Source organism: Halichondria panicea, chromosome 11 (assembly GCF_963675165.1).
Source record: "Halichondria panicea chromosome 11, odHalPani1.1, whole genome shotgun sequence".
Classification (NCBI taxonomy): Eukaryota; Metazoa; Porifera; class Demospongiae; order Suberitida; family Halichondriidae; genus Halichondria; species Halichondria panicea.
In genome coordinates, this window is record NC_087387.1 from 5,546,456 (window position 1) to 5,572,595 (window position 26,140).

At 40.8% G+C, this 26,140-nt stretch overlaps 6 protein-coding genes across 6 annotated transcripts; all 6 read left to right on the plus strand.

The window, feature by feature from the left end:
• The first annotated feature begins 751 nt into the window (after positions 1-751).
• On the plus strand, positions 752-20,637 carry LOC135344046 (antigen WC1.1-like). Its single transcript, XM_064541121.1, has 7 exons — positions 752-1,172; positions 18,949-19,104; positions 19,165-19,311; positions 19,406-19,564; positions 19,611-19,850; positions 19,903-20,056; positions 20,142-20,637. The coding sequence occupies exons 1-7, from the start codon at positions 1,088-1,090 to the stop codon at positions 20,527-20,529; spliced, it is 1,329 nt and encodes a 442-aa protein (XP_064397191.1). The 5' UTR covers positions 752-1,087; the 3' UTR covers positions 20,530-20,637.
• On the plus strand, positions 3,777-6,620 carry LOC135344038 (uncharacterized). Its single transcript, XM_064541105.1, has 8 exons — positions 3,777-4,548; positions 4,592-4,750; positions 4,804-4,947; positions 5,000-5,158; positions 5,204-5,431; positions 5,496-5,736; positions 5,827-6,198; positions 6,438-6,620. Exons 1-8 carry the CDS (start codon positions 4,404-4,406, stop codon positions 6,499-6,501), a joined length of 1,512 nt encoding a protein of 503 aa, XP_064397175.1. The 5' UTR covers positions 3,777-4,403; the 3' UTR covers positions 6,502-6,620.
• LOC135344045 (T-cell differentiation antigen CD6-like) lies at positions 6,642-25,558 on the plus strand. Its single transcript, XM_064541120.1, has 9 exons — positions 6,642-6,803; positions 6,855-7,016; positions 7,074-7,214; positions 7,279-7,446; positions 7,503-7,920; positions 7,997-8,720; positions 8,780-8,940; positions 8,994-9,149; positions 25,427-25,558. Exons 1-6 carry the CDS (start codon positions 6,743-6,745, stop codon positions 8,376-8,378), a joined length of 1,332 nt encoding a protein of 443 aa, XP_064397190.1. The 5' UTR covers positions 6,642-6,742; the 3' UTR covers positions 8,379-8,720; positions 8,780-8,940; positions 8,994-9,149; positions 25,427-25,558.
• On the plus strand, positions 10,848-12,917 carry LOC135344042 (T-cell differentiation antigen CD6-like). Its single transcript, XM_064541114.1, has 6 exons — positions 10,848-10,992; positions 11,052-11,207; positions 11,272-11,409; positions 11,600-11,779; positions 11,854-12,280; positions 12,367-12,917. The coding sequence occupies exons 1-6, from the start codon at positions 10,932-10,934 to the stop codon at positions 12,749-12,751; spliced, it is 1,347 nt and encodes a 448-aa protein (XP_064397184.1). The 5' UTR covers positions 10,848-10,931; the 3' UTR covers positions 12,752-12,917.
• LOC135344286 (uncharacterized) lies at positions 13,597-15,232 on the plus strand. Its single transcript, XM_064541451.1, has 5 exons — positions 13,597-13,648; positions 13,742-13,900; positions 13,973-14,149; positions 14,210-14,612; positions 14,699-15,232. The coding sequence occupies exons 1-5, from the start codon at positions 13,597-13,599 to the stop codon at positions 15,084-15,086; spliced, it is 1,179 nt and encodes a 392-aa protein (XP_064397521.1). The 3' UTR covers positions 15,087-15,232.
• LOC135344051 (scavenger receptor cysteine-rich type 1 protein M130-like) lies at positions 21,119-25,156 on the plus strand. Its single transcript, XM_064541125.1, has 13 exons — positions 21,119-21,235; positions 21,293-21,569; positions 21,625-21,780; positions 21,861-21,998; positions 22,052-22,228; positions 22,290-22,687; positions 23,029-23,097; positions 23,149-23,307; positions 23,366-23,527; positions 23,579-23,737; positions 23,789-24,134; positions 24,221-24,947; positions 25,020-25,156. The coding sequence occupies exons 7-12, from the start codon at positions 23,037-23,039 to the stop codon at positions 24,603-24,605; spliced, it is 1,272 nt and encodes a 423-aa protein (XP_064397195.1). The 5' UTR covers positions 21,119-21,235; positions 21,293-21,569; positions 21,625-21,780; positions 21,861-21,998; positions 22,052-22,228; positions 22,290-22,687; positions 23,029-23,036; the 3' UTR covers positions 24,606-24,947; positions 25,020-25,156.
• Positions 25,559-26,140: the final 582 nt, after the last annotated feature.

Sequence of the window (26,140 nt, forward strand, 5' to 3'; positions counted from 1 at the left end):
TTAGTACAATTATATTAGTATTAGAGAGTAAACCTTCTAAGTCGCAGTTTTAAAAAGGAAGTATATAAAGATCACTCAGCTCTTATAGTAGTCAACATGACAGTTTTGAACATACTACTGCTATCTAGATAGTGTCCCTGTTACTTCAACTCAACAACAACAAGGTATGTAAACCATACACCTATAATAGGCTTTGAATTTCCATGAATTGTTTACAGAATGTTTGAATGGACAACTTCGAGAAACTACTTCTAATTCCCTGGAGTACTGTTACCATGCCATGAAGAATGGACATTAGTCTGCCATGATGACAGTCAGTGGAACCAAGAGAGGACAATTGTATACACACAACTGGGTTACAGTGCTCTGGTAAGTTAATTATCAAGTGAGGAGTAGAATACTTTGTGTATATATGGAATAGCAAATGAGCCCCACTACACAAAGGAAATGTGTCACACTGACTAACTGCAGTGAACCCAGGACAGCATCTCACAGAATGCATGGTCACGGCCAGTGACAACTGTACTAGAGTAGACTACCGAATTTCGTCACACGTCAATAATTGTCAGCTAAAAAGTGTGTATAATGCACGAACAAAACAAGATTGATTCTAACTAACTGCACACACTAATAGATGGCCATGGGACTACTAACTAGCGAAAAATTTGGATGGGCCAAGTTACTTCCAGTAGGAGCTGTGATAACTAGAAAAACTGTCCAATCATTTGATTTTCATCTTATAGCTAAATCTAGTTAAATGTGCTGCTGCATGAACTGTCACTCTGCATGTTGATTAGCTGATTGTTATGATTCTTTGAGTGCGTTAATACTTGAACGACAGCCTTTTAAATATGAATAGACTATGAAAAGGTACAGAACTTGCATTTACAACTCATGTATATTCTCTAAGACCATCCCCTTCCTTCTCTGCATGCATGACAGCAGGTAATAACATGAACTAACGCAACTAGTATTTCCTGTTGGCATGATTATATCAAATGCTGTACTCAACTTTTAGTCTCGCATTACAATTATATAGTTCTCTCTAAGCTGTAACAAACAAAGCAGTATAAAAGAGTGACACACTATGGCCATCATGACTGTTCACTGTGCAGTAATCCTTGGAATGCTACTGTTGTTAATCATTTCCACTACTGGCACTGCTCAACAAGGTATGTTCATAAGTAATCTCAGTAGATAAGCTTTTTACTGTGCAAATATAGAGTGCTTCAATGGGCAAGTTCGGAAACTTCATTTTGATCTCCTTGAGTATTGCTACAATGGAGAATGGAGATTGGTCTATTACTCAGAGAGTCAGTGGAGTCTGGATATGACAAGGACAGTGTGTGCACGACTGGGTTACCACAAGTTTTTTGGTAACTATAAAAATTATAGCGTGTATACACAGTCTGCACAATATTTCTAATAGGAGTGGTGCGAGGGGTAAGTCAGAGTGGTGCAGGAAAATTTGTCACTCTGACTGAATGCAATGAAACAGGACTAACAGGATGCATAGAGACACCCAGTGAAGACAGCTGTACTGAGTGCTCTCTTGTGTTTCTAACGTGTATCGCAGGTTCATCTCAGTTTTACCAATACATTTTTAGATACAAACCATGTTATTCTCATGCAGTATAGTTATATGTATTTAGCTAACTGTGATGATGGAGAGACAAGACTGGTGGGTGGATCCACTGACAGAGAGGGACGAGTGGAGGTGTGTGTAGGAAGTCCCCTAACTTTATGGAGGACAGTTTGCACTGGCAGTCAAGAACTGGCAGGAGCTGTTTGTTCACAAATGGGTTACATCTTTGAAGGTCTGAACAGATAAATTCATGTATTGCAATGTAATTACTACCTACAGGAGGCACTGTGGCATTGCCTGACGTATTTCCTCCTGGAGCATTTCAAGAGTACAGACTAAACTGTACACAACTAAGCAATGGAACGTGGCACTGTAGTCCAGTTGAACAACAATGTGACAGCTTTATGGAGCTTGGAGTCGTTTGTAAGAGCTATGAAAATCTGTACAATGACTGTTCAAGGAACTGTACACTGTCAAAATTGTCAGTAACTACACAGTCACCTACTCAGCAAGGTAATTTTATATAGACAATAAACTAGTATTTTACTGCATGACATCCCTAATATATAGTTACTACTCAAAGGGAAGCTGTTTGTGCTAACAATTCAACTGTGGCAGTAACCACTCCAATGGCATGTACTGACAATTCCACAACCTTCATTGCTGGCATTGGACTGGTGGCTCTGTTACTAGCTGTATCAGTTGGTTGGATAGTGTCTTGTATTATTCTGCTCAGGAGAGGACAGACTGTGCACAAACAACAGTGAGTGGCCCTAAACACACACCTCATGTTTACCCATACTAATGTGTTGTTCCTACTAAATGTTGTTTACTGCTATTCCCACACAGTGTTGATGCAGGTACAATCTCAACAAGGAGCAATCAGAGTTACACACAACAGAACATCAACACACAGCTCTACGCTGAGGCCACTCCTCCTGATACAACCTACAGTAGGCTGAACAGAAGTGATAAACAGACGGAGGAAATTGCTACCTACGATTACGCTGATCCCAACCAGATAAGAGTTGAGCGTTCCCAAGCAACCAACCCACCACCAGTGAGTTGTGAAGCCATCGTAAGAGAAGAGGAGTTCTACATTGCTGAGGATCACACGTACGCAGCTGTCAATAAGAAAGCCAAGAAGAAAAAGAAGCCAAAGATTCAAGAATCTGATGGAGATGAAGAGTGTGAAGCCCCGCCTCCTTTTGTCAGCACCCTGGCTGAAGTGTAGGGTGGTGGTGACGGAACACTGTGAACTGAGATATTGACATTACTGAGTGTAAGACGTCCATAGTAGTAGTAGTATAGAAAGAGTAGATACACAAAATCGGTTATTTGTACTGTATAGTATACGTACGCTCAGTTTTAGAAGAAAGTAAATTACACTTGTTATTTCTTGACAAAAGGCTATTCCCAATTACAGTGTCCATTTTATGGAGGTATACAGCTGTATGGCAATTTGTGCCAAAACAGATTAGTGCCCTTGTAGTATAGATAGTGATCTCAGTCCTTAACCAGTATATGACTACGGGCCAATACACTGATCATGGCACTAATCAGTGCCATATGTAATTTAATGTTGTAAAGCGCGAAATTTTATATTTCGTCTAATGGCTTTTCAAATCATTATTTTTGTGAATAAATTCGTGGGTTGACTACTACTGGAAGCACTTCCAGGTCACGCCTTTCATCTTATTTCTCACATTATAGCGAATAATTAGGAACAATTTCGTGGAATTAATTTTTGTGTAGGATTGCTAACTCTATCTACACAGTTGCCTTCTAAAGAAAGCACCCCCAGCAATGAAAGAGGCACTAGATCCACACATGCTGACAATTCCACCACCTTCATTGCTAGCATTGCTGTACTGCTGGCTCTGTTACTAACCATATCAGTTGGTTGGATAGTGTCCTGTGTTATTCTACTCAGGAGAGGAGAGAATGTGCACAAACAACAGCATAAGTTAGTGTCAATATCTCAGTTCACACGATGTGTTCCGTCACCTCCACCCTACACTTCGGCCAGGTGTGTTGTTCCTACTAAAATAATGTTGTTTACTGCTATTCTCACACAGTGTTGATGCAGGTACTATCTCAACAAGCAATCAGAGCTATACACAACAGGACATCAACACACAGAGGTCACCCCTACACAATCTACAGTACACTGAACAGAGGTGATAAGCTACTTTTTCTGGCTAATAACTGTGGAAGTACCTGCATATTATTTTTTGCAATTTTGTGCTGCGAAGCGATTACCACCCACAAAATTCACATAGTAATTTGATACTCGCAAAACAATTGTATAGATAGCATGGCTGTAACTCAGAACAAGGACACAGCCTAATTTTTATATACAAAACACTTCTACGGGACATTCATCTTCCTAATTACACTAATAATTTATACCCCTGAGTATACGGATATACAATGGAGAATGGTGCTTTGGAGACAGTCAGTAGAATATACTTTGTTATGAGAATGCCCTTTCTACATGCACTCTATCGGCAATTTCATCCTTTCAATCACTGCGCTCATTTCCGTATACAAAATAATGTATAGGAGTGACCTGTTTTTCACTCTCGTATAGTCAGCAGCTTGAGCTTATATATGCCTAACCTATAGGAAGCTCACACAAACTAAATGACCTGATCATGCAGGAGGATCACACTTATGCGTTATAGGGACGGAGATTAATGTTCAATATAAATACACTTCGCCTCACATGGATTGCAGTTTCCCCTGTGTTCTGTGATCGAAAAATTTACAGGCTTGTTATCATGACATAAGAAATAATTATACATCCCCTATATACATGCGTGTAGGCATCAAAACTACATCCTGTATACATAAAAGGATATATATAGCTAGAATCTATCCTATTGCTACTATCAAAATGCAGGTCTCAAAGATATTGGTGTTAGTTGTCGCTACTATTGCTACAGCTCAATCATCACAAGGTAGCAATAATTGTGTACATGCTAAATCAGACTTAACTATCAGTGAATGTAGAGTGTTTCAATGGACAAATTAGTGAAGGTACTACTAATTTCCCTGAGTACTGTTACAATGGAGAATGGAGATGGATCTGTTACCAAGACAGTCAGTGGAACCACGAGAAGACAATATCTGTATGCACACAACTGGGTTACAGTGCACTCGGTTAGTTATTATCAAGTGATAAGTAGATAGCTCGTAATATCTTTTATATACAGGAGTAGCAGACAACCAATGTGGGACTATTCAAAGAAAAGTTGTCACACTGACTAACTGCAATGCACAGCATTTCACAGAATGCATGGTCACGGCCAGTGACAACTGCACTACCTGTTCTTACTTGTCTTTAAGATGTTCCGCAGGTTGGTGCATATAATGTTGCCATGCCGTTTTAGCATACTAAATTTATTTCAGCCATCTGCACTCATGGAGAGATAAGACTGGTGGGTGGGTCCACTGACAGAGAGGGACGAGTGGAGGTGTGTGTGGGTGGCAGGCGATGGAGGACAGTTTGCACTGGCAGTCAAGAACTGGCCGGAGCCGTTTGTTCACAAATGGGATACATCTTTGAAGGTAACACTCAAATAATGTACTGTGGATATAATTATCTACCAACAGCAAGTGCTGTTGCACTACCAAACTCATTTCCTCCTGGAGCATTCCCAGAGTACAGACTAGACTGTACACAAATAAGCAATGGAGCATGGCACTGTAGTCCAGTTTATCAACAATGTGACAGCTTTGTGGAGCTTGGAGTTGTTTGTAAAAACTATGAAGATCTATACAATGAATGCTCAAGGAACTGTACACTGTTAGTTACTACACAGTCACCTACCACCCAGCAAGGTATAGACTAATTAATACAGTTAGAGGAGATTAAGCAACATTTCACTTCACAACATCCCAACAGTTACTCAAGGGGAAGCTGTTTGTGCTAACAATACGACCGTGGCAGTAATCAATCCACTAACATGCACATGTACTGACGACAGTTCTACCAAGGGGCCAAAATATACATCTAAACCTGCTGACATTTCCACCCTCACTGCTGGCATTGGTATACTAGCGGCTCTGTTACTAGCTGTATCAGTTGGTTGGATAGTGTCCTGTGTTATTCTACTCAGGAGAGAACAGACTGTGCACAAACAACAGTGAGTGGCCCTAAACACACACCTCATGCTTACCCATGCATACTAATGTGTTGTTCTTACTAAATGTTGTTTACTGCTATTCCCACACAGTGTTGATGCAGGTACTATCTCAACAAGGAGCTACACACAACAGAACATCAACACACAGCTCTACGCTGAGGCCACCCCACCTGATACAACCTACAGTAGACTGAACGGAGATAATAAACAGACGGAAGAAATTGCTACCTACGATTACGCTGATCCCAACCAGATAAGAGCAGAGTGTTTCCAAGCAACCAACCCACCACCAGTGAGTGGTGAAGCTATCGTGAGAGAAGAGGAGTTCTACATTGCTGAGGATCACACGTACGCAGCTGTTAATAAGAAACTCAAGAAGAAAAAGAAGCCGAAGAATGCAGGATCTGATGGAGAGGGAGAGGGTGAAGCCCCGCCTCCTTTTGTCAGCACCCTGGCTGAAGTGTAGGGTGGTGGTGACGGAACACTTCGTGTGAACTGAGATATTGACACTAACTTAAGCTGCCTATAAAACGTCCATAGTAGTATATATAGAGAGTGAATACACAACATGGGTGATACTACAATATATTGTCCTGTAGTATGCTCATATAATTATTATAACATTATGAGAGTGCCCTTTCAAGGAAGTTAAAAAAAATAATGTCAGCAACTAGGTGATTCGTTTTATAACATGTATACAGGAAACTGAAAGAGGATCAAATAAGAATAACAGTGGACATTTGCTGCATCAAGTACATCAAGTAAGAGTCATGGTAACTGACCAATCCGAGCACCTGGAGACTTGCCTCAATTAAGGTAACAATACCAAATTGACATTATTGATCACACGTTTCAGACAGGAATACCGAATATATCATTATTATGCACAGTATGCATGCATTAGGCGTGATGATGCAGGTTGTTAACAGGATGTAGATTTAATTGACATATAACTGGGTAGCTAGTAAATGCCATTCACTCTAAGAACTGACAACTCTCGGTCAATATGCAAGTCTCAAACTTCATTCTGCTATTAACTGTTGTCATCACTGTCATAGCACAACCAGGTATAATTACAATGACTGTAGTTCAGAGCAACACTCTAGAATTGTGTACAGAATGTTTAGACGGACAACTTCGTCTTCCTGATCATGAAGTACCCACACTTTTTGAGTACTGTCACAATGGAGAATGGAGATGGATCTGTCATGATGAAAGTCAGTGGAATATTGAGAGATTAGAGGCTACTTGTGGACAACTGGGATATTCGCATGAATTTGGTAGGTGAGATGTGTTCTAAAATAAACTAAGACAAATAATTATTGTTACTTATATAGGACTAGTAAATACCGGGGATTCTCAGAATGGTTCAAGAAGAGTAGTCACTCTGAGTGGCTGCAATGGACCAAGACTAACAGAGTGTATGGTGACACCCAATGACAGCTGTAACTCTCTTGTGCGACTAGTGTGTACCACGGGTTAGTAACAATTTGTTAAGATGCATAATGTTATGCACTACTAAATGTACATACACTATAATAGCTAACTGTGCTGGTGGTGGAGAGACAAGATTGGTGGGTGGATCCACTGACAGAGAGGGACGAGTGGAGGTGTGTGCTAACAGACGATGGAGGACAGTTTGCACTGGCAGTCAAGAACTGGCAACAGCTGTTTGTTCACGAATAGGAATTGACAGTTTAGTATTAGAAGGTGATGATCATATAACTTAATAAGTATAACGACTGATAGCACAACTATATATACAGGAAGCACTGTGGCAGTAACTAACTCATTTCCTCATGGAGCATTTCCAGTGTACAGCCTGGAGTGCAACAGGCAGCAATTCGATGGAGATTTGCGCTGTAGTCTAGTTGAAGGATGTAACAGCTTTGTGGAGCTTGGAGTTGTTTGTAAAAAGTATGAAGATCTACGCAATGAATGTTCTAGGACTAGTACACTGTCTACATTGTCAACTAGCGTACAAGTTACTACACCTTTGCCTACTACTACAACATGTGGCCCTATCAAATCAGATTTTAAATCAGACTTTAAATGTACTGGTAATTCCACCAACCTCACTGCTGGCATTGGTGTACTGGTGGCTCTGTTACTAGCCGTATCAGTTGGTTGGATAGTGTCCTGTGTTATTCTACTCAGGAGAGGAAAGACTGTGCACAAACAACAGTGAGTGGTCCTAAACACACACCTCATGTTTATGTGTTGTTCCTACTAGATGTTGCTTACTGCTATTCCCATACAGTGTTGATGCAGGTACTATGTCAACAAGCAATCAGAGCTACACACAACAGGACATCAACACACAGCTCTACGCTGAGGCCACTTCACCTGATACAACCTACAGTAGGCTGAACAGAAGTGATAAACAGACGGAGAAAATTGCTACCTACGATTACGCTGATCCCAACCAGATAAGAGTAGAGCGTTCCCAAGCAACCAACCCACCACCAGTGAGTGGTGAAGCTATCGTGAGAGAAGAGGAGTTCTACATTGCTGAGGATCACACGTACGCAGCTGTCAATAAGAAAGCCAAGAATAAAAAGAAGCCGAAGAATGCAGAATCTGATGGAGAGGGAGAGAGTGAAGTCCCGCCTCCTTTTGTCAGCACCCTGGCTGAAGTGTAGGGTGGGGGTGACGGAACACTGTGAACTGAGAGTGAGTCAGACAATTAACTTGATACTGACTGAATTAAAACATTCATAGTAGCTTTAGCTAGAGATTGAAAACACAATCGATTACACCAATACGTTAGTACACTATTATTGAGACAGTAAACTTTCTAAGTCACAGTTTTCAGAAGGAAGTAAATTTTAATTGTCATTTCCTGTACAAAAATACAATAGTTGCATGTCTTAGACAATATTATTTGCATATAGAAAGATCAGTCTAGCTCGTAGTCAACATGAAAGTTTTGCACGTACTACTGCTATCTATCGTCACTATTGTATCAACTCAACAACTACAAGGTATGTATTTGCTATAGACATCTACTGCTTTAAGTTTCCTAATTACGAAACGTTTACAGAATGTTTGAATAGACAACTTCAACAAACAAACAAAATCTCTGGTATCTCTGAGTACTGTCACCATGGAGAGAATGGACATTCATCTGCCATGGTGACAGTCAGTGGAACCAAGAGAGGACAATATCTGCATGCACACAACTGGGTTACAGTAACTCTGGTGGTAAGTTAGTTACCAAGTGCATAAGGAGTAGATAGCTTGTATGTATCTTATAGGAATAGCAGGAGGAGGGCAATGTGGGTCTACTCAAAGAAAAGTTGTCACACTGACAAACTGCAGTGAACCAGGACAGCATCTCACAGAATGCATGGCCACGGCCAGTGAAAGCTGCACTAGTACCTGTTCTATATTGTTTTTAACATGCTTCCCAGGTTCGTTCATATAATTATAACAAGGTGGCCATTTATTCATTATTTATTTATTTATTTCAGCTATCTGCAACTGGTGGGTGGATCCACTGACAGAGAGGGACGAGTGGAGGTGTGTGTGGGTGGTCGTGAGGGTGGTCGTTGGAGGACAGTTTGCACTGGCGGTCAAGAACTGGCAGGAGCCGTTTGTTCACAAATGGGATACATCTTTGAAGGTAAGAGAGTGGATTGATAAATGTGCTATGAATTTTATGATCCATCAATAGAGAGTACTGTATCAAATTCATTTCCTCCTGGAGCATTTCCAGAATATAGACTAAACTGTACACAACTAAGTAATGGAGCAAGGCACTGTAGTCCAGTTGAACAACAGTATGACAGCTTTGTGGAGCTTGGAGTTATTTGTATAAACTATGAGGAGTATTATGAACGTTCAAGGAACAACCCACTATCTACACAGTTGCCTTCTATAGAATGCATCCCAGGCAATGAAAGAGGTACAACGCACACTAGCAATTCCACCACCATGGCCAACATTGTTGATGATTCCACCACCTTCAACACTGTCATTGGTGTACTGGTGGCTCTGTTACTAGCCGTATCAGTTGGTTGGATAGTGTCCAGTGTTATTCTACTCAGGAGAGGACACACTGTGCACAAACAACAGTGAGTGGCCCTAAACACACACCTCATGTTTACCCATGCATACTAATGTGCTGTTCTTACTAAATGTTGTTTATTGCTATTCATTCCCCCACAGTGTTGATGCAGGTACTATCTCAACAAGGAGCAATCAGAGCTACACACAATAGGACATCAACACACAGCTCTACGCTGAGGCCACTCCTCCTTATACAACCTACAGTAGACTGAACAGAAGTGATAAAAAGACGGAGGAAATTGCTACCTACAATTACGCTGATCCCAACCAGATAAGAGAAGAGCGTTCCCAAGCAACTAACCCACCACCAGTGAGTGGTGAAGCTATCATGAGAGAAGAGGAGTTCTACATTGCTGAGGATCACACGTACGCAGCTGTCAATAAGAAAGCCAAGAAGAAAAAGAAGCCGAAGAATGCAGAATCTGATAGAGAGGGAGAGGGGGAAGTCCCGCCTCCTTTTGTCAGCACCATGGCTGAAGTGTAGGGTGGGGTGATGGAACACTGTGAACTGAGATATTGACACTAACTTATGCTGCCTGTAAAACGTCCATAGTAGTATAGAGAGAGTGAATACACAAAATGGGTGATATATTGTACTGTAGTATGCTCTCATAATTCATTATGACAGTGCCCTTTCAGGAAATTAAGAAAATACTGTCGGCCACTAGGTGATTTGTTTTATAATACGTATACAGGAAACTGAATTGAGGATCAAATAAGAATAACAGTGGACATTTGCTGCATCAAGTACATCAAGTAAGAGTCATGGTAACTGACCAATCCGAGAGCCTGGAGACTTGCCTCGAGGTAACAATAATTATTGATCACGCGTTTCAGACAGGAAGTCACGTTATTTATCGAATACATCTTATGCACAGTATATGCATGCGTTTGATATTCTCTCTAGCTATAGCAATTCATATAATTATGCATTCTACCAGACCCCCCCCCCCCCACCCTATCAACTAGAAAAGCCTGCATGGCAATTTCGATAAGATTTCTCAGTGATTGCTAAATAATTAGGCGTGTTGTTAATACAGGATGTATAGATTACATAGACATAACCAACAACGGGGTAGCTAGTATATGCCATTCACTCTAAGAACTGACGACTTTCAGTCAACATGCAAGTCTCAAGCTTCATTCTTCTATTAACTGTTGTCACCACTGTCACAGCACAACCAGGTATACAATAATTATGACTGTAGTTCAGAGCAATTGCAACACTCTAGAATTGTATACAGAATGTTTAGACGGACAACTTCGTCTTCCTGAAGTAGCCACACTTCTTGAGTACTGTCACCATGGAGAATGGAGATGGATTTGTCATGATGCAAGTCAGTGGAATACTGCGAGATCAGTAGCTACTTGTGTACAACTGGGATATTCGGATCAATTTGGTAAGTAAGATGTGTCCTGAAATTAAAGTATTTCTGCTTAGTTTATAAGATAAAATGAATATAGAACTAGCAACCGGGGATTCTCATAATGGTTCAAGAAGAGTAGTCACTCTGAGTGACTGCAATGGACCAGGACTAGCAGAGTGTACAGTGACACCCAGTGACAGCTGTAACTCTCTTGTGCGACTAACGTGTGCCATGGGTTAGTAACAATTTGTTGAGATGCATAATGTTATGCACTATACTAAATTTACATACATACATACACTAACAGTTAAATGTGCTACTGGTAGCAACTAGTTAGAGCATGCAAAGACTACCAACCTACAATCTTGTACTGTGGAGATGCGCGTAATGTTATGAACTACTAAATGCAAATAAGTTATATACAGTTACCTGTGCTGCTGATAATAGCGAGACAAGACTAGTGGGTGGATCCAATGACAGAGAGGGACGAGTGGAGGTGTGTGTGGGTGGTCGCTGGAGGACAGTTTGCACTGGCAGTCAAAAACTAGCAGTTCTGGCAAGAGGCGTTTGTTTACGAATAGGAATTAAAAGTTTAGTGTTAGAAGGTAATGATCATAATTATAATAGCCATTTATACTTATAGTATAACGACTGATAGCACAAATATTATTATATACAGGAAGCACTGTGGCAGTAAATAACTCATTTCCTCCTGGAGCATTTCCAGAGTACAGCCTGGAGTGCAGGCAGCTACCTGATAAGGAATTGCGCTGTACTCCAGTGGAAAAACAATGTATTGATTTTTTGGAGCTTGAAGTTGTTTGTAAGAACTATGAAGATCTACGCAATGAATGTTCTAGGACTAGTACACTGCCTACATTTTCAACAACCGTACATGCAACTACACCGTTGCCTAGTACAACATGCGGCCCTATCAAGTCAGACTCTACGTGTAATGACAATTCTACCACCATCATTGTTAATAAATCCACCACCCCCATTGCTGGCATTGGTGTACTGGTGGCTCTGTTACTAGCTGTATCAGTTGGTTGGATAGTATCCTGTGTTATTCTACTCAGGAGAGGACAGACTGTGCACAAACAACAGTGAGTGGTCCTAAACACACACCTCATGTTTACCCATACTAATGTGTTGTTCCTACTAAATGTTGTTTACTGCTATTCCCACACAGTGTTTATGCAGGTACTATGTCAACAAGGAGCAATCAGAGCTCCACACAACAGGACATCAACACACAGCTCTACGCTGAGGCCACTCCTCCTTATACAACCTACAGTAGACTGAACAGAAGTGATAAAAAGACGAAGGAAATTGCTACCTACGATTACGCTGATCCCAACCAGATAAGAGTAGAGCGTTCCCAAGCAACTAACCCACCACCAGTGAGTGGTGAAGCTATCATGAGAGAAGAGGAGTTCTACATTGCTGAGGATCACACATACGCAGCTGTCAATAAGAAAGCCAAGAAGAAAAAGAAGCCAAAGAATGCAGAATCTGATGGAGAGGGAGAGAGTGAAGCCACGCCTCCTTTTGTCAGTACCCTGGCTGAAGTGTAGGGTGGGGGTGACGGAACACTGTGAACTGAGATATTGACAGTAACTTATGCTGCCTGTAAAACGTCCATGCATAGTAGTATAGAGAGAGAGAGTGAATACACAAAAATGGGCAATATATATATTGTACTGTAGTACACACATAATTATTATAACATTATGAGAGTGCCTTTTCAGTTTCATAAGGAAGTTAAAAATGTCGGCAACTAGGTGATTCGTTTTATAATACGTATACAGGAAACTGAATTGAGGATCAAATAAGAATAACAGTGGACATTTACTGCATCAAGTACATCAAGTAAGAGTCATGTAACTGACTAATCCGAGCGCCTGGAGACTTGCCTCGAGGTAACAATACCACAGTGATCACACGTTTCAGACAGAAATACCGAATACATCATTATTATGCACAGTATGTATGCGTTCGATACTTTCTCTATAATTATGACTCTTGTACTATATAATTATGCTTTCTACCAGACCCCCCACCCTGTCAGCTAGAGTAGCCTGCATGGCAATTACGATAAGATTTCTCAGTGATTGCTAAATAATTAGGTGTGTTGATACAGGTTGTTGACAGGATGTAGGTTAAATAGACAAAACCAACAATGGGGTAGCTAGTAAGCTAGTATAATTATTTTCTGAGAAGTGACGACTTTTGGTCAACATGCAAGTCTCAAGCTTCATTCTGCTATTAACTGTTGTCACCACTGTCACAGCACAACCAGGTATACAATACTTATGACTGTAGATCAGAGCAACACTCAGAGAATTGTGTACAGAATGTTTAGACGGACAAATTCGTCTTCCTGATCATAAAGTACCCACACTTCTTGAGTACTGTCACCATGGAGAATGGAGATGGATTTGTCATGATGAAAGTCAGTGGAATATTACGAGGTCAGTAGCTACTTGTGTACAACTGGGATACTCAAATGGAGTTGCATTTGGTGAGTGAGATGTGTCATTAAATTACAAAGAAATTCTGCTTAGTTTATAAGACAAAATTAATAGGACAAGTTATTGAGGATTCTCAGAATGGTTCAAGAAGAGTAGTCACTCTGAGTGACTGCAATGGACCAGGACTAGCGGAGTGTATGGTGACACCCAGTGACAGCTGTAACTCTCTTGTGCAACTACTGTGTCTCACGGGTTAGTAACAATTTGTAGAGATGCATAATGTTATGCACTACTAAATGTATATACATAATTATACACTAACAGCAGCTGCCTGTACTAACGGAACTATAAGACTGGTAGGTGGATCCACTGACAGAGAGGGACGAGTGGAGGTGTGTATGGGTGTTCGCTGGAGGACAGTTTGCACTGGCAGTCAAGACCTGGCAGTTCTGGCAAGAGGCGTTTGTTTACGAATAGGAATTGAAAGTTTAGTATTAGAAGGTGATCATCATAATTATAATTACATACCGACTGATAGCACAACTATATAATTATATACAGGAAGCACTGTGGCAGTAACTAACTCATTTCCTCCTGGAGCATTTCCAGAGCACAGCCTGGAGTGCATGCAGCAATCTGATGGGGAGTTGCAATGTAGTCTAGTTAAACAACGATGTGACAGCTTTGTGGAGCTTGGAGTTGTTTGTAAGAACTATGAAGATCTATACAATGAATGTTCTAGGAATAGTACACTCTCTACATTGTCAACTAGCGTACATGCAACTACACAGTTACCTAATACAACATGCACCCCTGACTCTACACGTGCTAACAATTCCACCAGCTTCATTGCTGGCATTGGTGTTATTGGAGTACTGGTGGCTCTGTTACTAGCCGTGTCAGTTGGTTGGATAGTGTCTTGTGTTATTCTACTCAGAAGAGGACAGACTGTGCACAAACAACAGTGAGTGGTCCTAAACACACACCTCATGTTTACCCATACTAATGTGTTGTTCCTACTAAATGTTGTTTACTGCTATTCCCACACAGTGTTGATGCAGGTACTATCTCAACAAGGAGCAATCAGAGATACACACAACAGGACATCAACACACAGCTCTACGCTGAGGCCACCCAACCTGATCATATAACCTACAGTAGACTGAACAGAAGTGATAAACAGATGGAGGAAATTGCTACCTACGATTACGCTGATCCCAATCAGATAAGAGTAGAGTGTTCCCAAGCAACCAACCCACCACCAGTGAGTGGTGAAGCTATCGTGAGAGAAGAGGAGTTCTACATTGCTGAGGATCACACGTACGCAGCTGTCAATAAGAAAGCCAAGAAGAAAAAGAAGCCGAAGAGTGTAGAATCTGATGGAGAGGGGGAAAGTGAAGCCCCGCCTCCTTTTGTCAGCACCCTGGCTGAAGTGTAGGGTAAGGGTGACGGAACACTGCATGTGAACTGAGATATTGAACGTTACAGGCTGTAAGATGTCCATAGTTACTGTAGTATAGTATAGAGAGAGAGTGAATTATGTGATGTAGTATGCTCAGTTTTAGTAAAATTAATTATAATTGACATTTCTTGATAAAAGGGTATTCCCCAATAGTGTCCATTTATGGAGGTATACCACTGTATGGCAATTCGTGCCAAAACAGATTAGTGCCCTTGTAGTATTAGATAGATATAGTGATCTCAGTCCTACACCAGTATATGACTACGGGCCAATACATTGCTTGTGGCACTCATTGCCTTGTAATCTAATGTCATAAAGCGTGAAATTTTATATTTCGTCTAATGGCCTCTCAAGGTATTTCGTTGAATAAATTCGTAGGTTGACTGGTACTGGAAGCACTTCCAGGCCACGCCTTTAATCTTTGCATATTATAGCAGTAATTAGGAACCATTTTCGTGGAATTAATTTTCGTATAGGATTGCTAACACTATCTACACAGTTGCCTCCTATAGAATGTACCCCCGGCAATGAAAGAGACATTAGTTTTACACGTGTTGATAATTCCACCTCTCTCATTGCTGGCATTGGTGTACTGGTGGCTCTGTTACTAGCCGTATCAGTTGGTTGGATAGTGTCCTGTGTTATTCTACTCAGGAGAGGACAGACTGTGCACAAACAACAGTGAGTGGCCCTAACACACACCTCGTGTTTACCCATACTAATGAGTTGTTTACTGCTATTCCCACACAGTTTTGATGCAGGTACTATCTCAACAAGGAGCAATCACAGCTATACACAACAGGACATCAACACACAGCTCTACGCTGAGGCCACTCCTCCTGATACAACCTACAGTAGGCTGAACAGAAGTGATAAACAGACGGAGAAAATTGCTACCTATGATTATGCTGATCCCAACCAGATAAGAGTAGAGCGTTCCCAAGCAACCAACCCACCACCAGTGAGTGGTGAAGCTATCGTGAGAGAAGAGGAGTTCTACATTGCTGAGGATCACACGTACGCAGCTGTCAATAAGAAAGCCAAGAAGAAAAAGAAGCCGAAGAATGCAGAATCTGATGGAGAGGGGGAAAGTGAAGTCCCGCCTCCTTTTGTCAGCACCCTGGCTGAAGTGTAGGGTGGGATGAGGGAACACTGTGAACTAAGATATTGACATCACTGGTTGTAAGACGTCCATAGTAGTAGTATAGAAAGAGTGAATACTCAAAATCGGTTATTTGTACTGTAGTATACGTACGCTCAGTTTTAGAAGGAAGTAAAATTACAATTGCTATTTCTTGACAAAAGGCTATTCCCAATTATAGTGTCCGTTTTATGGAGGGTACCACTTGTATGGAAATTCGTGCCAAAACAGATTAGTACCATACGTTGGCCCTGAGCGCTACTAGTAGTTCACCTGATCAGCTATTGATAGTTCACCTACATTAGCTACTGGATAGTTCAACTACCTTCGTACCATGTAATTTAATGTTGTAAAGCGTGAAATTTTATATTTCGTCTAATGGCTTCTTCTAATTCTCAAAGCATTTTGTTGAATAAATTCGTGAGTTGACTACTACTGGAAGCACTTCCAGGCCACGCCTTTCATCTTTGCATATTATATAGCGGATAATTAGGAACAATTTAGTGGAATTAATTTTTGTGTATATAGGATTGCTTGTTTAAGGGACAGCACACTATCTACACAGTTGCCTCCTATAGAAAGCACCCCCAGCAATGAAAGAGGCACTAGATCCACACATGCTGACAATTCCACCACCTTCATTGCTGGCATTGGTGTACTGGTGTCTCTGTTACTAGCCGTATCAGTTGGTTGGATAGTGTCCTGTGCTATTCTACTCAGGAGAGGACAGACTGTGCACAAACAACAGTGAGTGGTCCTAAATACACACCTCATGTTTACCCATACTAATGTGTTGTTCCCTAAATGTTGTTACTGCTATTCCCACACAGTGTTGATGCAGGTACTATCTCAACAAGGAGCAATCAGAGCTACACACAACAGGACATCAACACACAGCTCTACGCTGAGGCCACACCTCCTGCATGATACAACGGCTGAACAGAAGTGATAAACAGACAGAGGAAAACATAGATTTCTTCTCTCAAGTAGGGTGCGATAGCTTAATCACTGGATAGATAATGATCTCGGGCCTAAAGGCCCTTGACCACAATCTACTACCGGGCTAATAAACAGCTTGTGGTACTCATAGCCATGTAATAACTGTTACTAGGTACCTATAATTTACGTTGTTAAGTAATTGTATTGTAGTCAAGCGCATGCGCACTATTATCAAAATGAAACTGTGTGTCTAACTCTTATTTATAGCAGGCTTCCAAGCAGGCAAGTAAACTATCAAAAATGAAACAATTAACAAAAACGCTAGCTGCTACATGCAGGAAAGGTCAAGAATCCACAACAAGAATGTTCATAAAAATGACCCTATTGACCCTGGGATTGTTTCATACGAGATTAACTTTCATGAGATCAACTCCCACGAGATCATTTCTTACCAGATCTTTGCATGAGGTCAACTCTCAGTACATATATTATAGAGAGAGAGATTGAATACACAATTCATTACACCAAAAAGTTAGTACAAAAATTAGTATTATATAGAGTAAACCTTCTAAGTCGCAGTTTTAAGAAGGAAGTATATAAAGATCACTGTTACTAGCTCTTAATTAGTCAACATGACAGTTTTGAACATACTACTCCTATGTATATAATTATGATAGTGTCCCTATTACTTCAACTCAACAACAACAAGGTATGTAAACCATACACCTATAAGGCTTTGAATTTCCATAAATTTTTTACAGAATGTTTGAATGGACAACCTTGAGAAACTACTTCTAATTCCCTGGAGTACTGTTACCATGGAGAATGGAGATGGATCTGCCATGGTGACAGTCAGTGGAACCAAGAGAAGACAATATCTGTATGCACACAACTGGGTTACAGTATAACTGTGGTAAGTAGTTATCAAGTGAGGAGTAGAATACCTTGTGTATGGAATAGCAAATGGACCATGTGGGACTATTCAAAGAAAAGGTGTCACGCGGTCTAACTGCAGTGAACCAGGACAGCATCTCACAGAATGCATGGTCACAGCCAGTGACAACAGCACTAGAGTAGACTGCCGAATTTCGTTACACGTCAATAATTGTCAGCTAAAAGGTGTGTATAATGCACGAACAAAACAAGATTGATTCTAACTAACTGCACACACCAATAGGTGGCTATGGGACTACTAACCAGCGAAAATTTGGATGGGCCAAGTCTCTTCCAGTCGGAGCTGTGATCACTAGAAAAAACTGTCCAATACTTTGATATTCGGCGAGTGTAATCTTATAGTTAGATGTGCTGCTGCATGCATGAACTGTCACTCTGCATGTGGATTAGCTGATGGTTAAGAGTTATTGAGTGCAGAAAGACAGCTTTTTAAATGTGAATAGAATAACGATCACTATAAAAGGTACAAAACATGCATTTACAACTCATGTATATTTTCCAAGACCCTCCCCTTCCTTCTCTGCATGATAGCAGGTAATAACATGAACTACCGCAACTAGTATTTCCTGTTTACATGATTATATATCAAATGCTGTACTCAGTATCGCATTACAATTATATAGTTCTCTCTAAGCTGTAACAAACAGGCCAGTATAAAAGAGTGACTCACTATATGACCAGCATGACTGTTCACTGTGCGGTAATCTTTGGAATTCTACTGTTGTCAATCACTTTAACTATCGGCACTGCTCAACAAGGTATCAAGTACACTAAGTAGATAAGCAGTTTACTGTGCAAATATAGAGTGCTTCAATGGGCAAGTTCGTAAACTTCATTCCAATCTCCTTGAGTATTGTTACAATGGAGAATGGAGATTGGTCTATTACTCAGAGAGTCAGTGGAGTAGTCGGGAAATGACAAAGCCTGTGTGTGCACAACTGGGTTACCACGATTTTCCCGGTAATAATACAATTGACTATAGCATGTATAAAGTATACACAGTCTGCATATTTATAATAGGAATGGTGGAACGGTTACGTCAGAGTGGTGCAGGAAGATTTGTCACTCTGAGTGAATGCAACGAACCAGGACTAACAGGATGCATAGTGATGCCCAGTGACGACAACTGTACTGAGTGCTCTCTTGTGTTTCTACTGTGTATCGCAGGTTAAAATATGTTTTACCAATACCTTTTTGGATACACACCATAATTATGTTATTCTCATGCATGCAGTAGAGAAAGTTATAATTATGTATACAGCTAACTGTGCTGATGGAGTTCTACGACTGGTGGGTGGCAGAGACACTGACAGAAAGGGACGAGTGGAGGTGTGTGTTAACAATCGATGGAGGACAGTTTGTACTGGCAGTCAAGAACTGGCAGGAGCCGTTTGTTCACAAATGGGATTCATCTTTGAAGGTAACACGGTGGATTGATAAATTCATGTATTGCGAATGTACAATAGGAGGCACTGTGGCATCACCCAACTCATTTCCTCCTGGAGCATTTCCAGAGTACAGACTAATTTGTACACAACTAAGCAATAGAACATGGCACTGTAGTCCAGTTGATCAACAATGTGACAGCTTTGTGGAGTTTGAAGTTGTTTGTAAAAACTATGAAGATCTATACAACGAATGTTCAACGAACTGTACACTGCCAAGATTGTCAGTAACTACTTCACAATCACCTACCACCCAGCAAGGTTAGACAATAAACAGTATTTTTACTGCACGACATCCAAAATAATTATATAGTTACTACTCAAACGGGAGCTAATTCAACTGTGACAGTAACCGACCTCATTGCTGTCATTGGTGTACTGGTGTCTCTGTTACTAGCTGTATCAGTTGGTTGGATAGTGTCCTGTGTTATTCTACTCAGGAGAGGACAGACTGTGCACAAACAACAGTGAGTGGTCCTAAACACACACCTCATGTTTACTCATACTAATGTGTTGTTCTTACTAAATGTTGTTACTGCTATTTCCACGCAGCAGTGCTGATGCAGGTACTATCTCAACAAGGAGCAATCAGAGCTACACACAACAGAACATCAACACACAGCTCTACGCTGAGGCCACCCCTCCTGATACAACCTACAGTAGACTGAACAGAGATGATAAAAAGATGGAGGAAATTGCTACCTATGATTACGCTGATCCCAACCAGATAAGAGTAGAGCGTTCCCAAACAACCAACCCACCACCAGTGAGTGGTGAAGCTATCGTGAGAGAAGAGGAGTTCTACATTGCTGAGGATCACACGTACGCAGCTGTCAATAAGAAAGCTAAGAAGAAAAAGAAACCAAAGAATGATGAATTTGATGTTGAAGGAGAGATTGAAGCCCCGCCTCCTTTTGTTAGCACCCTGGTTGAAGTGTAGGGTGGGGATGACGGAACACTGTGAACTGAGAGTGAGTCAGACATTGAACTTTACTGACTGAAATTAACTGTAAACATTCATAATTATAGTAGCTTTAGTATAATCATTACACGATTCATTACACCAAAAAGTTATAAATTATTAGTATTATAGAGAGTAAACCTTCTAAGTCGCAGTGTTAAGAAGGAAGTATATAAAGACACTCTAGCTCTTAATTAGTCAACATGACAGTTTTGAACATACTGCTATCTATAATTATGATAGTGTCCTTATTACTTCAACTCAACAACAACAAGGTATGTAAACCATACACCTACCGGCTTTGAATTTCCATGAATTGTTTACAGAATGTTTGAATGGATAACTTCAAGAAACTACTTCTAATTCCCTGGAGTACTGTTACCATGGAGAATGGACACTCGTCTGCCATGATGACAGTCAGTGGAACCAAAAGAGGACAATATCTGTATGCACACAACTGGGTTACAGTGACTCTGGTAAGTTAGTTATCAAGTGAGGAGTAGAATACCTTGTGTGTGGAATAGCAAATGGACCATGTGGTACTTACACAAAGAAAAGTTGTCACACTGACTATAACTGCACTGAACCAGGACAGTATCTCACAGAATTCATGGTCACGGCCAGTGACACTGTACTAGAGTAGACTACCGAATTTCGTCACACGTCAATAATTGTCAGCTAAAAGGTGTGTATAATGCACGGACAAAACGAGATTGATTCTAACTAACTGCCACACCAATAGGTGGCCATGGGACTACTAACTAGCGAAAATTTGGATGAGCCAAGTCGCTTCCAGTCGGAGCTGTGATCACTAGAAAAACTGTACAATCATTTGATTTTCGGCGACTTATAGCTAAATCTAGTTAAATGTGCTGCTGCATGAACATAACCAAAAAACTGGGATAGCTATAGTATATGACCATTCACTCAGAAAGCTGCACAGCAACTATTGGTCAACATGCAAGTCTCATGCTTCTTTCTGCTATTAACTGTTGTCACCACTGTCACAGCACAACCAGGTATTACAATATGACTGTAGCTCAGAGCAAAGATATATTCTAGAATTGTGTACAGAATGTTTAGACGGACAAATTCGTCTTCCTGAAGTAACAGACACACTTCTTGACTGTCACAATGGAGAATGGAGATGGATCTGTCATGATGCAAGTCAGTGGAACAATTCGAGATCAGAAGCTACTTGTGAAAAACTGGGATATTCGAATAAATTTGGTAAGTGAGATGTGTTCTAAGTAAAATAATTCTGCTTAGTTTACAACATTTATTTTATTTTATCTTTATTATTGTTATAGGACTAGCGACCGGGTATTTTCAGAATGGTTCAAGAAGAGTAGTCACTCTGAGTGACTGCAATGGACCAGGACTAACAGAGTGTACAGTGACACCTAGTGACAGCTATAACTCTCTTGTGCGACTAGTGTGTCTCACGGGTTAGTAACAATTTGTAGAGATGCATAATGTTATGCACTACTAATAATTACAGTTACCTGTGCTGCTGATGGAGAGACAAGACTGGTGGGTGGATCCACTGACAGAGAGGGACGAGTGGAGATGTGTGTGGGTGGCCGATGGAGGACAGTTTGCACTGACAGTCAAAACCTGGAAGTTCTGGCAAGAGGCGTTTGTTTACGAACAGGAATTCAAAGTTTAGTGTTAGAAGGTGATGATCATATAATATAGCCATTTACTTGTAACAACTGATAGCACAACTATATATACAGGAAGCACTGTGGCAGTAACTAACTCATTTCCTCATGGAGCATTTCCAGAGTACAGCCTGAAGTGCGTGCAGCGACCCGGTGAAGATTTGCGCTGTACTCCAGTTCAACAACAATGTGACAGCTTTGTGGACCTTGGAGTTGTTTGTACGCAATGAATGTTCTAGGACTAGTACACTGTCTACACTGTCAACTAGCGTACATGCAACTACACCGTTGCCTAGTACAACATGCGGCCCTATCAAATCAGATTTTAAATTAGACTTTAAATGTACTGGTAATTCCACCAACCTCACTGCTGGCATTGGTGTACTGGTGGCTCTGTTACTAGCCATATCAGTTGGTTGGATAGTGTCCTGTGTTATTCTACTCAGGAGAGGACAGACTGTGCACAAACAACAGTGAGTGGCCCTAAACACACACCTCATGTTTACCCATGCTAATGTGTTCCTTTTTACTGCTACATTCCCACGCAGTATAATAATAATTATGAGCAAAATGATAATTATAACTGTCTCTTAATTGTCATTATTGTCAAGTCTATATACTGTACTGCTATATCTTGCATTAAAGTGATTACTGGCATTTCATCGACAATAATATGCATGCATCATTGACAAGTGAATTTCGCTATAGCAAACAGGAACAGGAAATTTACTGCAGTGGTAAATGAGTAAATGTATACATCCTGTACACAATTGCATATAGAGGTAATTCAACTTTAAATAGCCATTGTGTACAGCCATCAAAATGCAAGTCACAAGCTTATTGCTGTTGGCCACTACTGCCATTGCTACAGCTCAGTCTCCAGGTATATAGCTATGTGTGTAGTGAATAAACCATTGCTAAACCTTCAATGTAGAGTGCTTCAATGGACAACTTCGTGAATCTAATACAACACTTAGTTTACTTGAGTACTGTTATGATGGAGAATGGAGAAGGATCTGTTCCACAAACGGTCAGTGGAAGGATACTGATATGTCAGTGGCGGTCTGTACAGAACTGGGCTACAGTGAATCTGGTAAATCAACTATTAAATTTTTTGTATGGATATAAATTAACGTGGTTATTCATTTTAGAATCAACTACAATTCAAACAATTTGTCGAAATCCAAATCCTCCAATAAAAGTGTTCATTCTGAGTGACTGCAAAGAACCAGGACTAACCAATTGCACAGTGGCATCCAGTGACAACTGTGTTACCTCATGCTTTATTGTGAGCTTACAAACGTGCAACACAGGTTAGATGATTTTTGGAATGAATATTCACCTAAAACAATTTTGAATTTCAGCCAACTGTGCTGATGGAGAGATAAGACTGGTGGGTGGATCTACTGACAGAGAGGGACGAGTGGAGGTGTGTGTGGGTGGCAGGCGATGGAGGACAGTTTGCACTGGCAGTCAAGAACTGGCAGGAACTGTTTGTTCACAAATGGGATACATCTTTGAAGGTAACAGGTCTGAACAGATAAATTCATGTATATATTGCGAATGTCCAACAGAGAGCCCTGTGGCAAACTCATTTCCTCCTGGAGCATTTCCAGAGTACAGACTAAACTGTACGCAACTAAGCAATGGAATATGGCACTGTAGTCCAGTTAAAGAACAGTGTGACAGCTTCGTGGAACTTGGTGTAGTTTGTTATGAACGCTCAAAAAACAGCACATCTACACAGTTACCTTCTATAGCACGGACCCCCGGCAACGAAGACACTACAAGAACTGGCAATTCCACCACCTTCATTGCTGGCATTGGTGTACTGGTGGTTCTGTTACTAGCCGTATCAGTTGGTTGGATTGTGTCCTGTGTTATTCTACTCAAGAGAGGACAGACTGTGCACAAACAACAGTGAGTGGTCCTAAACACATACCTCATGTTTACCCATACTAATGTGTTGTTCCTACTAAATGTTGTTTACTGCTATTCCCACACAGTGTTGATGCAGGTACTATCTCAACAAGGAGCAATCAGAGCTACACACAACAGAACATCAACACACAGCTCTACGCTGAGGCCACCCCTCCTGATAAAACCTACAATAGGCTGAACAGAAGTGATAAACAGACGGAGGAAATTGCTACCTATGATTATGCTGATCCCAACCAGATAAGAGTAGAGCGTTCCCAAGCAACCAACCCACCACCAGTGAGTGGTGAAGCTATCGTGAGAGAAGAGGAGTTCTACATTGCTGAGGATCACACGTACGCAGCTGTCAATAAGAAAGCCAAGAAGAAAAAGAAGCTGAAGATTGCAGAATCGGATGGAGAGGGAGAGAGTGAAGCCCCGCCTCCTTTTGTCAGCACCCTGGCTGAAGTGTAAGGTGGTGGTGACGGAACACTGTGAACTGAGAGTGAGTCAGACAATTATATAACTTTACTGACTGAATTAAAACATTCATAGTAGCTTTAGCTAGAAATTGAAAACACAATTGATTACACCAATACGTTAGTACACTATTATTGAGACAGTAAATTTTCTAAGTCACAGTTTTTAAGGAAGTAAATTTTAATTGTCATTTCCTGTATAAAAATACAATAGTTGGATGTCATAGACAGTATTATTTGCATATAGAAAGATCAGTCTAGCTCGTAGTCAACATGAAAGTTTTGCATGTACTACTGCTATCTATCATCACCATTGTATCAACTCAACAACCACAAGGTATGTATTTGCTATAGACATCTACTGCTTTGAGTTTCCTAATTACGAAACGTTTACAGAATGTTTGAATAGACAACTTCAACAAACAAACAAAATTTCTGATATCTCTGAGTACTGTCACCATGGAGAATGGACATTCATCTGCCATGGTGACAGTCAGTGGAACCAAGAGAGGACAATATCTGCATGCACACAACTGGGTTACAGTAACTCTGGTGGTAAGTTAGTTACCAAGTGCATAGGAGTAGATAGCTTGTATGTATCTTATAGGAATAGCAGGAGGAGGGCAATGTGGGTCTACTCAAAGAAAAGTTGTCACACTGACTAACTGCAGTGAACCAAGACAGCATCTCACAGAATGCATGGTCACGGCCAGTGAAAGCTGTACTACCTGTTCTATATTGATTTTAACATGCTTCCCAGGTTCGTTCATATAATTATAACAAGGTTGCCATTTATTCATTATTTATTTATTTCAGCTATCTGCACTCATGGAGCCCTAAGACTGGTGGGTGGATCCACTGACAGAGAGGGACGAGTGGAGGTGTGTGTGGGTGGTCGTGAGGGTGGTCGTTGGAGGACAGTTTGCACTGGCGGTCAAGCACGGGCAGGAGCCGTTTGTTCACAAATGGGATACACCTTTGAAGGTAAGAGAGTGGATTGTTAAATGTGCTATGAATTTTATCCATCAATAGAGAGCACTGTGTCAAACTCATTTCCTCCTGGATCATTTCCAAAATACAGACTAAACTGTACACAACTAAGCAATGGAACATGGCACTGTAGTCCAGTTGAACAACAATGTGACAGCTTTGTGGAGCTTGGAGTTGTTTGTATAAACTATGAGGAGTTTTATCAACGTTCAAGGAACAGAACACTATCTACACAGTTACCTCCTATAGAAAGCACCCCCAGCAATGAAAGAGGCACTACATCTAAACCTGCTGACAATTCCACCACCTTCATTGTTAATAATTCCACCACCGTCATTGCTGGCATTGGTGTACTGGTGGCTCTGTTACTAGCTGTATCAGTTGGTTGGATAGTGTCCTGTGTTATTCTACTCAGGAGAGGACACCCTGTGCACAAACAACAGTGAGTGGTCCTATTAACACACACCTCATGTTTACCCATACTAATGTGTTGTTCTTACTAGATGTTGTTTACTGCTATTCCCACACAGTGTTGATGCA

Excerpts from the sequence above, each read along its gene's own strand:
- LOC135344046 (XM_064541121.1), top strand. The coding sequence starts at position 1,088 with ATGGCCATCATGACTGTTCACTGTGCAGTAATCCTTGGAATGCTACTG. Across the intron at positions 1,173-18,948 it reads TACTGGCACTGCTCAACAAG|AGTGCTTCAATGGGCAAGTT; the intron begins GTATGTTCATAA and ends GTGCAAATATAG. Across the intron at positions 19,565-19,610 it reads AATGGGATTCATCTTTGAAG|GAGGCACTGTGGCATCACCC; the intron begins GTAACACGGTGG and ends AATGTACAATAG.
- LOC135344038 (XM_064541105.1), top strand. The coding sequence starts at position 4,404 with ATGCGTGTAGGCATCAAAACTACATCCTGTATACATAAAAGGATATAT. Across the intron at positions 4,549-4,591 it reads TACAGCTCAATCATCACAAG|TGAATGTAGAGTGTTTCAAT; the intron begins GTAGCAATAATT and ends CTTAACTATCAG. Across the intron at positions 5,432-5,495 it reads GTCACCTACCACCCAGCAAG|TTACTCAAGGGGAAGCTGTT; the intron begins GTATAGACTAAT and ends ACATCCCAACAG.
- LOC135344045 (XM_064541120.1), top strand. The coding sequence starts at position 6,743 with ATGCAAGTCTCAAACTTCATTCTGCTATTAACTGTTGTCATCACTGTC. Across the intron at positions 7,215-7,278 it reads GCGACTAGTGTGTACCACGG|CTAACTGTGCTGGTGGTGGA; the intron begins GTTAGTAACAAT and ends ACACTATAATAG. Across the intron at positions 7,921-7,996 it reads AAGACTGTGCACAAACAACA|TGTTGATGCAGGTACTATGT; the intron begins GTGAGTGGTCCT and ends ATTCCCATACAG.
- LOC135344042 (XM_064541114.1), top strand. The coding sequence starts at position 10,932 with ATGCAAGTCTCAAGCTTCATTCTTCTATTAACTGTTGTCACCACTGTC. Across the intron at positions 11,410-11,599 it reads GCGACTAACGTGTGCCATGG|TTACCTGTGCTGCTGATAAT; the intron begins GTTAGTAACAAT and ends AGTTATATACAG. Across the intron at positions 12,281-12,366 it reads CAGACTGTGCACAAACAACA|TGTTTATGCAGGTACTATGT; the intron begins GTGAGTGGTCCT and ends ATTCCCACACAG.
- LOC135344286 (XM_064541451.1), top strand. The coding sequence starts at position 13,597 with ATGGAGAATGGAGATGGATTTGTCATGATGAAAGTCAGTGGAATATTA. Across the intron at positions 13,901-13,972 it reads GCAACTACTGTGTCTCACGG|CAGCTGCCTGTACTAACGGA; the intron begins GTTAGTAACAAT and ends ATACACTAACAG. Across the intron at positions 14,613-14,698 it reads CAGACTGTGCACAAACAACA|TGTTGATGCAGGTACTATCT; the intron begins GTGAGTGGTCCT and ends ATTCCCACACAG.
- LOC135344051 (XM_064541125.1), top strand. The coding sequence starts at position 23,037 with ATGCAAGTCACAAGCTTATTGCTGTTGGCCACTACTGCCATTGCTACA. Across the intron at positions 23,308-23,365 it reads ACTGGGCTACAGTGAATCTG|AATCAACTACAATTCAAACA; the intron begins GTAAATCAACTA and ends TATTCATTTTAG. Across the intron at positions 24,135-24,220 it reads CAGACTGTGCACAAACAACA|TGTTGATGCAGGTACTATCT; the intron begins GTGAGTGGTCCT and ends ATTCCCACACAG.